Source organism: Falco cherrug, chromosome 2 (assembly GCF_023634085.1).
Source record: "Falco cherrug isolate bFalChe1 chromosome 2, bFalChe1.pri, whole genome shotgun sequence".
NCBI classification, from domain to species: domain Eukaryota; kingdom Metazoa; phylum Chordata; class Aves; order Falconiformes; family Falconidae; genus Falco; species Falco cherrug.
Window position 1 is genome coordinate 32,268,169 of NC_073698.1, and position 14,641 is coordinate 32,282,809.

The 14,641-nt window shown below is 47.3% G+C and overlaps 1 protein-coding gene and 1 pseudogene across 1 annotated transcript in view; one reads left to right on the top strand and one right to left on the bottom strand.

Annotated features, from left to right (window-relative positions):
• Positions 1-12,212, top strand: part of LOC106631595 (uncharacterized) — a 30,940-nt pseudogene extending 18,728 nt beyond the window's left edge.
• Positions 12,213-12,332: 120 nt separating this feature from the next.
• COG3 (component of oligomeric golgi complex 3) overlaps positions 12,333-14,641 on the bottom strand; it is a 33,061-nt gene continuing 30,752 nt past the window's right edge. The window contains exon 23 of the mRNA XM_055701587.1: positions 12,333-14,460. Within this exon, the coding sequence (XP_055557562.1) occupies positions 14,431-14,460 (30 nt within the window). The 3' untranslated portion in view covers positions 12,333-14,430. The remainder of the gene's footprint in view (positions 14,461-14,641) is intronic.

A 14,641-nucleotide genomic window follows, 5' to 3' on the forward strand; every position in this document is an offset into this window, starting at 1 on the left:
GGGCAGGGACACCTTCCACCACACCAGGTTGCTCAAAGCCCCATCCAGCCTGGCCTTGAACACTGCCAGGGATGGGGCATCCACAGCTTCTCTGGGCAACCTGTGCCAGTGTCTCACCACCCTCACAGGAAAGGATTTCTTCCTAATGCCTAATCTCAGTCCACCCTCTTTCAGTCTAAAGCCACCCCCCTTCATCCGTCCCCATCTTATAAGCCATTTTAAGAACTGAAAGGCTGCAATCAGGTCTCCTTAGAGCCTTCTCTTCTCCAGGCTGAAATATGTATGTATGTAATGTCAGCAAATGTAGGTTATATTTAGTTACCTGTGCTCCCAAATAAATGCAGTTGGCATGTTTATGTTTCCTTTTTCAGAACTCGGTGTTGTTTTTCACATGAAAATGTGGACAATTTTTTAATTTGGCCTCCTTTTAACATCCTGTGAAGCACTGAGAAAGTGGAAAAAAGAGCAAAAAAGGCTTTAAGCCTTTTTAAAAGGATTAAAATTTTAAAACTTTTAAAACAACTTCAAAAAAGCAGCTCCTGTCTATTCTTTAAAAACAACCCCCTCAGAAACTACATTAAAAAACAAGACACACTCAGTTTTTAAGGCAATCTTAATATGGAGAAACTTCAAGGGAAATGAGAATGTTTGCATTTTGGAAAGAAACCCCCCCCTGCATTTGCAAACCATTTGTGGTGGAAACATTCATGATTAGCTCTCTTCCATCCTGCTGGGACAAATCACAAATACAGGCTGGGCAGAGAACGGATTGAGAGCAGCCCTGAGGAGAAGGGCTTGGGGGTGTTGGTGGATGAGAAGCTCAACATGACCCAGCAATGTGCACTTGCAGCCCAGGCAGCCAACTAGACCCTGGGCTGCATCAGAAGCGTGGCCAGTAGGTCGAGATGGGTGATTCTCCCCCTCTGCTCCTCTTTCATGAGACCCCCCCTGGAGTACTATGTTCAGCTCTGGGGACCCCAACATAAGAAGGACATGGGCCTGTTGGAGTGAGCCCAGAGGAGGGCCACAAAGATGATCAGAGGGCTGAAGCACCTGTGCTGTGAAGACAGGCTGAGAGAGTTGGGGTTGTTCAGCCCAGAGAAGAGAAGGCTCTGGGGACACCTTATAGCAGCCTGCCAGTGCCTGAAGGGGGCCTACAGGAAAGCTGGGGAGGGGCTTTTACAAGGGCATGTAGTGACAGGACAAGGGGAAATGGCTTTGAACTGAAAGAGGGTGGATTGAGATTAGATATTAGGAAGAAATTCTTTCCTGTGAGGGTGGTGAGACACTGGCACAGGTTGCCCAGAGAAGCTGTGGATGCCCCATCCCTGGCAGTGCTCAAGGCCAGGCTGGACGGGGCTTTGAGCAACCTGGTGTGGTGGAAGGTGTCCCTGCCCGTGGCAGGGGGTTGGAACTAGATGGTCTGTAAGGTCCCTTCCAAGCCAAATAATTCTGTGATTAATTCTATGGTTAAATAAGAAAAGGAGTTCTGGCATTACACTCAATGCAGTGGGTTTGATTGCCTTTATGGGAACATCATAGACTTAAGCCCAATTTAGTTTTAAAAAAACTAATGACGCTGATGCTGAATTTCCTTTGTCCTCTGAGGAGACCACCTGGAGAGAAGACTCCACAAAGTGCACCTTTTGCAGCAGTCCTGAAAAGCCACTCCCAACAGTGGTGGATCTGAAGGAACAGCCCCAGGTAAATGTGAGTCTACCTGTACCATGTGAGCATGCCTGATGCACAAGCTGCTTCCTGGCAAAAAAAAGGAGAGCTACCACCCCCTGACAGCAGCAGAGAGGAAGGGGAGAGGGATGTGGGCTGAGGGAGCTGGAGGGTGAGGAGGAACCCAATACACCTAGGTGCCCCATGCCAGGCCCACCGCCCATGGCAGGCACTGCAACCCACAGATCTTTTGCTGCAGGAGTTATAAGGAAGTGTCTGATCTGTCATTCAAAAGCTGATGCATGAAGGTGAAGTGGAAGAAGAGCTGGAAATCACTCCCCATGCCAACCCTGCCCAAGCTGAGCTGAGGAGCAGCATCAAGGAGAAACTGCCGCAATGGTAAGGGACTGAGGGAAACTAGCCCCAGACCCTGGTGGGAGGAGGAAAGCCTCATCACCAGGTTCCTTCACTCTGGTCCCAGAGAATTTGTCTGGTAGTAACCTACTTTTGGCATAACACTACTGCCCACATGCACCAACAAGCATTGAGGCATCCTCATGTCAGTCCTGTGATGGTATCACTGGCAGGAAAGATCCATCACCCTCTCTAGGCAGGACATGCTGAGCAGGCAACAGCACTGAATGGGACCAGAATAAAATGTTGGACAAAGACAGTTCAGTGCTGCCAAGGCAATACTTGCCTGAGAGTCCTCAAGCCGCGCATCTTCACTGTAGAGCCCTTAGAAAGGCACTGAATGGCTTGATGAGCCATACCTAGAGCTGAGGGTTCAGCAACCATCTGCAATTTTGGCAACTGAAGGTTTGTCCTTCACAGATTAGGAAGTTCCTATAAAGGGGGGTGGAGCCACATGCTTTCCCAGATGGCAAAAGGCTTTCCCTAGTCAAACCCCAGGTAACTGTTCTCTCCCAAGAGACCCTGAAGGCGTCTGACACTGTGCGGGGCCTCCCTTGCCTTGCAGCTGCTTCAGTCCCCACACCCAGCAGCCTTGGACATGGATATGACTTGCCAACCTTCTCCCAGGCTTCTCAGTAGCAGAAGGGTCTAACTCCTGCTTTCCCCCCCTAGGGACGCATCTTTCCCAGGGCACACCACAGGTGGCCATGGCTGGGCCACAATGGCCTCAGTAATGTGAGCAGAGACCAACTGCATCACTGGAGTTATCCATGTTTTGTTGCTGTTTCCCCTTTCCTCCCACTATTTTGGTCCTTTGGGGTCTGACTTTTAAGTGCCACCATATCTTCATGGGAATGACAGCTCACACTGAAGTTTGTCTCAGTTACAGAGAGGCAGTACAAGGTTCAAGTGCCACTCAGGTCTCTCCAGGTAGGACCCGGTTGGAGCTTTTTGGTTAGGGTCTGTCCTCTGGCTCTGCAGGGGTCAGCAGTGTACACCGTGTGCAGGGCTTGGTCCCATCAGACATGCAAGCTGAGTTTTGCCTGGAGAGGCCGGCGTGGCAGTCGGGGCACAGCACACAGGTGGAGCGAGGCAGGGTGCCCAGCCACACGCGTGGTGAGCTGTGTGGGCAGGATGTCCCAAGGGCTGGTCACCCTCCCTATGCAAGTGCATAGCCATGCTTTTCCCCATCACCTGCAGCTCTCCTTGACCCAAGGGCAGGGAAACAGGCATTTCTACTGCACGATTCATCAGACCTGCAATGAGATGGATCTCCCATATCTCCTCTTTGTCTACAAAAGCCATCGATGGTGACAATCTCATATACAGGCATCTGCACTGCTTCAGGTGAATCCTGATATAACAACCCATGGTACTTGATTTCCCTTAGATTGAGTGGGTAGTGTCATTGGCCAACAACTTGGTCTTAGTTTTACCTTCCCTGGTTTTGATTTTAGGTTGGATGAAGGAGGCTTTGAGAACTACAGGGAAATACTTCAGCAGTGCCTGTAATTTCTTGCCTGTATGTACGTTTGCTAGTGAGTTGCTGTTATTGCTGGTCTTGACCTGGAGCCAGAAGCACATGGTAGCTTCAGTGCACCTAGAGAAGCAGCAGAGAATGCAGTCCTTTGAGTAGTAAAAGGTGCCATAATCTTAATTATGAGTGGCCAGGGACGTTCATAGTTACCCAAAACATAGAACAAGGCCTGTGATCTCCAAGCTATTTGTCCTCTGGTTGAGAGGAGTAGGAGATGCAATGGAAGAGACTTGGTAGTTCATGTCTAGTATCCTTTGGTATAAGTAATTCTCAGCTGCTCGTGGGCTTGATGTTTCATTGTTTTAAGCAAGGAGATCCCTTACATTTCTTAGGAAAGCCACCCTGCAGCATCACAGACCCTACCCCATCCTCGTTAGGTAAGATTTTCCCTTTCCACTTATTTCTCCTCAAACAAAGCAAAAGACAGAAAAACTCCTCAGTGCCTCCCTCCCTCCATCCCCCCTCTTTTCCAAATAATCCATAATGCAAGGCTTGGAGAAACAAAGCTGCATCACCTTCCCCTCAACAACAACCTTCTAAAAATTTTTAAGGGACCAGAATCTCACTCAGACTCTCCAAACAAAACAAATCCACTGTCAGACTGAAAACTGCCCCTTTCAAAAGGCATCAGCTGACATCAGCACTTCCAGAAGACATACTGGAGCCGGGCAGTGATTTTGTTGCACCTGTTGTATACAGGTGGGTATAGCCTGTTGGATCTCTTCTTGTGGCTTTTCAGGCACGGTTTGTAGAAAGCTGCATTGTGTTGGGTCTGCTCATACCCCGTGAGAGTTTTGCAGCTCTGGTCAAAGTCATTTAGGTATCTCCTATGAGATATGGAGAAGATTCTGATTCAGCAAAATGTTTAAATGATTATCAGTGGGTGCACTAAGTTGATGGGACATACCAACTTGTGCCTGTTTCAAGATGGACTTAATCAGGTGTTCATGGCTGAGGTGGAAAGCTGAACCTGACGTCCCTGGGGTTCTACTGGGATGGTGTGTGTACAAAGGGTTTTACTTATGGAGTATCCTATGCAGTTTGAAGGCTGTGATCCCCCCACGTCAGTGATCTCCTTTCCTCAAGTCAGTGATCCCCACCCATACTGAAGCCTCGGACTCTGCTCTACTCATTTCCACACTTTCATTCATCTCTTTTACTTTCCAAACCAGGCTGCCCTATCCTAACTGTCTAGTGGGGTCAGATCCAGGATCCTCAGCTAGGAAACATAGAATCATAGAATTATTTAGGTTGGAAAAGACCTCTGAGATCATTAGGTCCAACCATTACCCAGGACTGCCAAGTCCACCACTAAACCATGTCCCTAAGCATCACATCTACATGTTCTTTAAACACCTCCGGGGATGGTCACTCCACCACCTCCCCCGGCAGCCTGTTCCAATGCTTGACAATCCTTTCAGTGAAGAAATTTTTCCTAACATCCTATCCAACCCCCCCCGGCACAGCTTGAGGCTGTTTCCTCCTGTCCTATTGCTTGTCACTTGGCAGAAAAGACTGACCCCCAGTAGATGAGTGCTCCTGGTCCCAGGCCAAGCCCCATTCCAACAATTTAACACCACAGGCAAAAGCTTTACAGGGTCCAGGCAGCCTTTCATTCATCAGGAGGGACATCACCACCATGTCCAGCAAGCGATGGGGTGTTCCCTCCACCCTTGCTGCCACAAGAAGCAGCTCCCCAGGGCATTTTGTCTCAGCCCCAGTGACACTGGGAGGGCAAGCAGAGACAGGGGCTGGATGGTACCCCCCTGCCAGCTCAGCCCCCTGCAGCATCACTCCTCTCTTCCCTTCCCTGCCTCTCCTCTCCTCTCCTCTCCTCTCCCTTCCCAAACCAGACAGCATTGCGGTTTCCACAGGAGTGCAAGAAAATTACCTGTGATTTATCACACGATCAATGATTTTGTTGGCTTTTTTATTTTCGACATAGAAGTGCATTATACTGCTCTCCCCTCCTGAAATACAGGGGTAGCAAATCCTCCTGTCTGGGACCGTCTGTCTTTTTAGCCTCATAAAAAGCCTGAAAAATAAAAGCAGGAACAAAATCGTCAGTTTGTTGCTTTTTTGTTCCACTCCATGCCTTACCACCAGAAAGTAATTCTTAACTATTCTGCAGAGCCAAAATGTGCATCTCCAGGTTATGAATTGGTGCCACAGTTAAAACTGGAGTCAGCCACTTCACAGGTGCCTCCACCTGGGAGCCCTTGTGGATGGGTCCCCCAGGTCCCTGCGACAAACAAAACCCAAGCACAGCCCCTTTCTGCACATGAGAGCTAACTGCTGCTTTTAATGACGATGTTGGAAGGGAACACAAGATGTCCCCTCTTCCCCCCTCTCCTAGCTGCTCTCCGTTCTTCCCGCAGAAGCAGGCAGTAATGCTGCTTATTCTTATTAGAAAGCATTAAACCCAACTCCCTTGTAATGCTGGGAGCTAAGCCCTTAGCAAAGAAATGTTTCTATTTCACTTGTCAGTGTATTGCAGGATAAATTTGTGTCTCTAATGGAAAGAGGGCCCTTGGCAAATTATATCATCAGAGAGCAGCTAATAACATAAAATAAGAAGAGCTGAGCTTTGTACATGAAATGCAAAAACACAGAAGTGAAGGATGAGTTTTCCTCAGTTATTTAAAAGGATTTAATTAAAAAGTAATCAAACAAACAAAAAACCCAAGGCTAGGTGGAAAGCAGAGTGTGATGGCCTGGCAATGCTCGGGGTTGGTATCAGCGTGGGGGGAGGAAGGCCTGGGGCAGAGCATCCCCATCCCGGTGTGCAGGCAGGCTTCCCCTCGGCACCTGCCCCACACCCCTACCTGCCTCTCACGACCCCGCCTTTGCTCCTGCAGCACTGCTGTTCTCCTGAGCCTGTAAGATGACATTATCTAATGGACAGACATTTTTTCTCCTGTTCCTGCATGGAAGTGGTCAGGTTTAGCATCCAGCAGCAACAGCACTTGCTGGGGGGACAGCCACAGGAACGCCCTGCCTCAAGGCGGGCCACCGTGAACCTCCTCCCTTGGGGCAACCCACCTCAGCCTCCTGGGCTGGCTACGCAACTTGTGCTGCTCTTGTGAGGAAATGAGCTCTGCAGAGCTGGTTGCCTTGGGGTTGGGTGTCTGAAGGGTGGTGGAGACTTAGGTCACTTCCCCCCCAGACACTGTCCCACAACAGTTTTCTTCCAAAGCATCCTTTCTGTGGGGTTTTTGTGGGCTCGTCTTTCCTTAACTGTTTCTGAACTACCTGTCGGGCAGCATGGCCATTCTCACCACATTCACCAAGGAAGCCCTCTTCACCTATTGCATCCCGGAGGACAGCAGGTATCCAGGGATCAGAGCTGCCTTCAGGAGCCATGGCCACGGGGTCTGCTTCCACCCTGATGGCCACCTGTGGTAAGTGCAAGCCCAGAGGTGACACCAGGTGCCAGCTTGTCCCCAACCTGCCCCCAACCTGCCCCCATGGCACCCCAGGGCTTTAAGGCACGTTGAAAACATCTTCATTTTTTTTTTCCAGTTTTATATTTTCTACGTGAAAGTGCATGAAAAGGTGGGAGGGCTGTGCTGCAGTCCACCAGAGTCATGTGTCTTCTTGTGTTGTGCACCAAGGTGCCAGGTGCGGGCACTGTGCATGGCACAAGGGCACTTGGGGATTGTCCCGTCTCAATTGCCAGTGACATCTGTCCGCAGACCCTGGTGTGAGGATGGATCTTGGCCAAGGTTGGCCTCATGGCCATTGAGGTGTTTTGACCCCATTACAGTGCAGGGATCAGGGTACATCTACTTTACCAGCTTCCCATGGAGCCCCAGGTGGCCGCGCTGGAAAGATGTGGGCTTATCAGCTGCAGGCGAGGAGAAGCCGCAATAGCCAGAGTCGGTTAGCTTGAGATCAACATTGCTTCTGGTTTGTTTCTCATATGCAGTGAGTGTTCCTCACTAAATAATTACTTAGGTGAACAATTTCTTGCAGTCTGGGTTGTAATATGAGGTGGCCAATGGCTTTAGTAGAAACTGCTGGTGTCTGAGCCATCAAATACTAATTTTCAACACCCCACCCCCAGTCTCCGGTTTGCCTTCAGAAAGGTAGTATCTGGGGGGATCAGTACATCCCGTTTCAATTTTACAACTCTTCCCTGTGCTGAGACTAATTAATGGACATCTTAAATGTCTACCTGGCTATTACAAATCATTTTAAAATAGCTTTTGCAATCATGCTTCCATCACACTCCTGCAGTCCTACCATTTGCCTGCAGACATGTTGGCCTTTCATCCGTCACGCAGCAGCCAGGTTTTTACAGCCCGACACCGAGGCAACCCCTGGCAGCACTAAACCATCACTGACCCCACCGCAGGTCTCTCCTGACCACCCTGGACCACACGGTCCCCATCAGCATTAGCCAAGCACCAGCTGCTGGCTTGCCACCGAGCTGGGGCAGGCTGCTACGACCCTGCCAGCCTCTCCCAGCACTTGTAAATTCAGGGCAATGCTAGGTGACCATTGACATTTAAGAAAAAGACGAAAGCAGAACACCAACAGCCTGTGGGTAGGTTGTCTGTTCTGTGTATGGACCAGTTTCAGGCTTGTCCACGGCCAGAGCTGTAGCACATCATAGCTGTAAAGATTTCTTTTTCCCCTACTTTTCCCCATTGCAGCACAAGGTAACACTGGGGCAGGCCAAGCTGTTCTCGCAGCCCAGTGAGAATCACCTTCTTCACGCTTAGGCGGGAAAAACTCAACGTAAACATGCCGCGAATGACAAAAACTGTCCACCTACCACGGCTGGGGGGATGCTCCAGTGCCCTGAGCCACCTACCCAGGCTGTCATGAGATAAGGAGTATCAATGTGCATTTGTATGCCATAAATACGGGTTGCTTTCCCCCACACGCTGTGTTTCTCTCTGTAGTTTGGCAAGTCCATTTCCCCTACCCAGCCACATGCACGACCACATATGCATGCATAGAGGACCTGTTTTTCGCATAAAGGTTGCCAGAGCAAAATAATTTGCCGTGTCCAGGGAATTTTTGAAGATACAGACGTGCAACAGGAAGAGGGAGACTCACACACACAGAGCACACGCTGCACCAGAGGATTTTCTCTACCCTTCAGGGACTCATTGCTCTGCTGGGAGCCAGCTAATTTCTGTAGGGTGCTTTTAGTGTATGACAAAAACTACTACCAAAACCCAGTCCCTGACTTGATGCATCAGGTCTCAGCAGTGACTCTTGGATAGAAAAGAAGTTTGGTCCAACTGCAGGCAAAGGATGGCATTTGGGACCAGAAAGTTGTTGGCTCTGGATTCATCCAGCTTTGAATTTGTCCCCAGGACCACCCTGGACGCCTGCACCGGGATCTGCTTGGGCCAGGCAGGGGTCAGCCCAAAGCACTGGAAGTGGTATGACTTCAGCCACCACACTCGCAGTCCTTCTTTCCACTCCATCACCGTGAAACTGAACAGCCACATCACCATTACAGTCCCGGCTCAGGATCAAATCGACTTTGATGGCAGCGATCACATCTATTTCAACATGGGTCCTGGCTCAAGGTGAGCACTTGCTGTGGTAGCCCTGCCTGGCCAGCTCCTGCCTGCCAGCTCCTCGGAGAGCAACAGCAGCAGGGAAACCACCCAGTGGAGATAAGCTTGGGGCTGCTGCATGGGACCGGTCACAAATTTTCAGGTGGAAAAATCACCATTTCATTCAAAAGCAAATTTCCTGCCTGTGTGAATCTTAATGAAATTCCCTTTCAGGAAAGCATTTAGATAAGATTGAAATGCTGTCGCTGAAGGTAAGAACTGCAAGTCTCACAAATTCATTTTGAAACACTATTTCTTTTCAAAACATTTATATTAAATGTCAATACCAACACAAAGCTCCTGATTTTATCTAAACAGCATTTCACTTAATGTGAAACGAGCATCTGGGGAGAGGAATGCCAAACTCTTTTGGTATTTGCTGTCACTCAGGCTCCCCACCTCTGACCCTTCCCTGGAGATGGAAATGATGTGCTGGCCAGGGCTCAGCCCTGCTCAGTGCTGGTGCAACCGTCCCAGCCCACTGGTGTGCATCCCTGTCCTTTGCTGGATGCAAACACGAGTGGTCAGCTCTGAAACGGAGGTCACACAGCACCAGGAGCTTGTGCTTGGTGGGGAGCTGTGGCCTCAGGGTGAAGGATTCCCGTGGTCTTCCTCAGTGCAGGCACGAACCAAATCTTGACAGTCCTCAGAGCAATATTCTACACGTGGCCACAGATGTATTACTAACGGAAAGAGACATCTGAGGTAGCTATTCAGAAAGGTGGCAACAATCCAACGTCGGTATACAGAACCATAAAGCACTGGCACCTGCTCTCCCATCCTCCAAATTCACACTTCTTCTAGGACCCATCGCTACATCTTCCCTGCCCCACAACTTCTGGGCAGCCCACTCCCACCGAAGGAGGCCAGAGCACGACTTTGGCTTCTCAGCCCTCTTGTACGGGCACCAGATCACCTGCACAGGGGAGCTGTAGGGTTAGGGCACCTCACAGGCATGGAGGGGAAGGGCAGCCTGGACACGCTACACAGGTGAGCATGGAAGGTTGGGTGACAAGGTGTGCTCTGCTCTGCTACCCTGCCTCCCTTCAGGGGGTTCAACGTTAACGCCCTTCACCTTGCAGAGCCTCTCTTCGCTGTTGAAAGACCCAGAGACAAGTCACCTCCTTGAGTGGCCAGAGAGTGAAGAGGAGCTCTTCCTCCAATCCAAAAAGGTTCAGCTGGGGAGCCTGCTGTCCAAAATACAGAGCGCTGCAATACCTTTGGCAACCCCTCTCTCGGTGATATCACTCCTCTGGTTTCTGCTGCCTGCCTGAAATACTGAAATGAAGACATTAAGACTCACTGCAAGCAGTTACATCAGCATTTCAGGTCAACTTCTCCTTCATAAAGGCAGTAACAGTCACTCTGTGTTGCACACAGAGCTCCCTTGTCCAAGCTCACAATGCCTGTCCTCCTGTACATCAAGTCCTAACGCCAAGCAGAAGCACTTGCTGTATCACAGCATGGTCGTGGGGTTACATGTGGAATGTGCAGGACTTTGAAGGAGACGGCTTCCTTCCTACAAACCCGCACCCTGCTTTGGCTGCCAGAGACACGGGTCGAGAGGGGGTGACAAATGACAGCTTGCGTACAGGGACCAGAGGTAATCCAGGAGAGGGAAGATGAGGTACCTGTTGGGTTTCAGGGTTCCAGTTGGTGGTAGATGGGAATTCCCATGGCTTAGCGGCATGGCTGGCCACCACCAAAAGGGGCCACCTCATTCTTTTTTTGTTGTTGTTCTATTCAGAGGTCTTTGTATTAAAGATATGATTCACTTCACAGTGTTGGCTTGGGTTTAGGGTTCAGCGAGGCTAAAAACATAGGAGGGTAGGAGAAAGCATTTGTGGACACAGGGCTGGATCTACCTGCAGTCACCACATGATCCGCCTCAGCAACAGTTTTTCCCCTTTTCCTACCCATACCACTTTGTCAATACCAAACATGCACAATTTAAGGAAGGGACTGATACAAGAACTATTTTTAAGAGAGAGAGAGAGAGGGAAAACCAAAAAAGTAAATATCTATAGTGAAAAACAAGAAAATGTGAAAAACAGAGGACGTTCATTAAATCCTTACAGTTAACAAAACACGGCTTTGAGAGAAGGCACAGAGACCATAAATATGTCGGGCTGGGGCACAAGATAACCTCAAGGAGAACCAAATGGTTAATGAGACTGAACAGAAAATTACTGGAACTGTGTGTGAACTATCCTAATCAGCATACTGTAAGATCCATCCTCGATTAAAAGAGAGCCCCCTACCAGCAAAGCCCCCTCCCCACAGAACAAGAGGTGAAAAAAAGAACACTGTACCTTTAAATGGAGACTTGTAAGAACCAACAAGAATTAAGTGTGACTAAACATAACTGTAATTGATTGTTCAAAGCCTATAAAATTTTGCCATGTGTTAAGAGGTGTGCTAGCTTTGTGGATTACCACCTAACACCCATCTCTGCACAGACAACAAACAAGTATCTCAGCTGGTGTGTGGATTGGCTCTTCCACACCAGGAGAAGAACCCCGACTTGAGATAACAAGACTATTGGTTTTGCTTGGAAAACACCCGGCACAGCATAAGCTGAGCTGTGGGCATCACTGTCATACAAGATGTATGAATGCCTGGGCAGCTGCTTTGGTATTGGCTTCATTTAGGAGAGATGCAATCCAAAGGACCAAACCTCTTTAAGGAGGCTCCAAGCACCTAGGAAGCAATAGTCACATCGCTGCCCCATACCAGTCAGACAGAAGCTGAATTCCAAGAGACAGGAGCATTTTTCCCTAGGTTAGCTCATTCAAATGACATTGTCGGAGCCAGAGGATGAAAGGAAGCTTCATGCTGACATTAGAGGGTACAAACCACAAGCCTCTGGATGACATGTTTCTACAATACCACGGGCCAAGAGAACAGTATGTGGTAATGAGAAACTACAGGTAGGTGAGTCTGTGAAGAACCAGGTGCCACAAACAGCTATCAAATACAGTAATACTTGTGCTTTCTGCCACCAGTTCCCAAGTTTTCTCTTAGTAAAAACCAACCAGTTAAAGTAAGTTCTTGTTGCAGTTGTGGTTTCTTCCCCCTAACAAAATCGCAAGCAAAGAGACCATTTAAGCCACAGAAGATAATTTATCAGTAAGGAAAATACAAATTTACTTTTATTATAACCATAAAGAGGCATTACTTTAACAATTAGCTGTACATTCAGCACTCAGGTATACATCTGTGCCAAATAAAGTCAATTTACTGCTAAAAAAGAACACTTCTCAGTGATGCACTGCCTGTGCTTACAGGATGTTTATTGTCTCTGTATTACAGTTATCTTGACAGACAAGCCTCAGGGTACAGAATGAAGGTTTACTCTTGGACCAAAATAGGAGGCAACGTTTTTATTTAAAAAAATTAAAACCAGCAAGTTTCTAGTCAGATAATATAAAGCATCTTAAATTAATCTTTTGAAAGTATTTACACTATTTGTAAACGTAAATATCTGAAACTGTACATGTTTAAACAAATGTTCATTTAGCAAACAGGCTGTATAAACTGATTGCTCTTCTAATCTTTCAACCAGCTGTCCTAGAGTTGTCTGGGTACTCCTAGAGAGAAAAAGATCCCAAGCACAAGAGTGGCTACTGCAAAGGTTTACCCTTCACATCTTCTCTGTACAATGTCTGTATTGTCAGTCATAACTCTGTACAGCGACCATGCAGTCCTTCTGTAAAACTTTATAAAAACCAAATATACATATATTACAATGCACTGGACATTATTTTACAGCCTGTATTTCTACATAAGTAAAAAGAATGGGCAAGTTTTCTTCCTTGTTAGTTCCTTTAGGTATTTTTTTAAGGAGTTATATAAGGTTTTACGAGTACCATTTTTTTGTACCTCAGCACCACTGCTGCAACTCTTCTCATGGTAGATTGAAATCCTACCATCTTAGTCTCCAGCCACGATTTATAACAAGAAAATTATTAAATCAAAACACCACTGATGTGCATGGAAATTTCTACATATTTAAACTACAGAACAGGTTTTATAAATAAGTTAAAAATCTGCCATGTAAGTCACCACATTCTTCTTTCGCAGTGCTGCACAATGAAGACTTACACACTGAGACACTCTAAAGCTACCTGTAGTGCTTCATTCCATTAATGGCCAAGTGTTTAGTACTCAGCTTTCTGAAATAATGACCAATTAATGCATCCTGAACAGTGTGCACCGTTTATCAGTTACCGAGTACTTATCCCCTGTTTACAATGCTGATTTGACAGGCTTGAACACTCCATTTCTGACATCCCCACACCCCCCTTAACTAGCACTCAACTCCAGCGCACAAAGGCTGTACAAGTCCCAGTTCCCACTTTAAACAATATGACACCACCATTTGATCTTGGGTAAAGCAAAAAACCAACTCTGACCCAAAACTAAGTAAATGAGAATCTCAATGCCAAGCTTTGCTGTGAAGCACCTGCAAACATGCAATTCCCTCAGAAACAGAAATTATATTGCACAACTTTCCATTGCAAATCTCAAGGATCTGAGATTCTTTACATGGCAGAAGGTTAGAGCACGAAACTTCAGGTCAGACCTCACAGCTCCCAGTCACAACAGTGTAAGAAAAACAGCACATCCAGCGTTTCAAGAAATGCTTGTGGGAAATAAAGTTTGCCCAACTAAGAATGTCTGAATTATGTTCAAGCACATGGTTGACTGCCAGGATTTTTTGGGAATTAAAGAAATATCAGAGCATGCCTGCTTTAGTCAAATTCTCATACCAAACGTGCTTACCTCCAAGCCTTGCAAATACCTATTACTGCTCCCATTCGATTCCCTCCTCTTCATTTCCAGTGTGTCTTTGAAAGTACAGCTTTTCACTGCATACATCAGCTTATTAAAGGAATGCAAGAAAGGTTTTTACATATAAAAAAAAAGATATTTCAACTCTGAAAACATCTGGATAAGGCAGTAACTGAGCTTTCATAAGTGATCAGCAAAGGGGTTTCGTTATATTTTCTTCACCCTCATTTCTCAAGCCAATGAACAGAAAGGCCTTTAACAAATCAATAAAACCTTTTTTCTCTTTTTTTCCTAAACCAGGGTTAAGCAGCCTGAATAGTTTTGATGCAGACTGGCCTGCACAGTGGGATCCTTAGTCTACTTCAAGCAAATGTCTTTGCATTCCCTTCACTGCTCGGCATTCAGCTGAAGCATATTTCAAGCAGCCTCACTGTTGGGCTACTTAGACATCGATAAAAGTAAGTTCACCTGAAAGACAAAAGGAAAGCCTACATTAGACAGAGCGGCTAAGTTTCAGAACTGATGTCTTACATTTTAACCTTTAAACAGGATTCCTAGGAAGCAGACAGAGCCTTAGATGAATCCAGAGAAGACAGCTACAATAACTACTAGCCAAAATTTCCAGTCAAATGCCCACCCACAGGCTTTT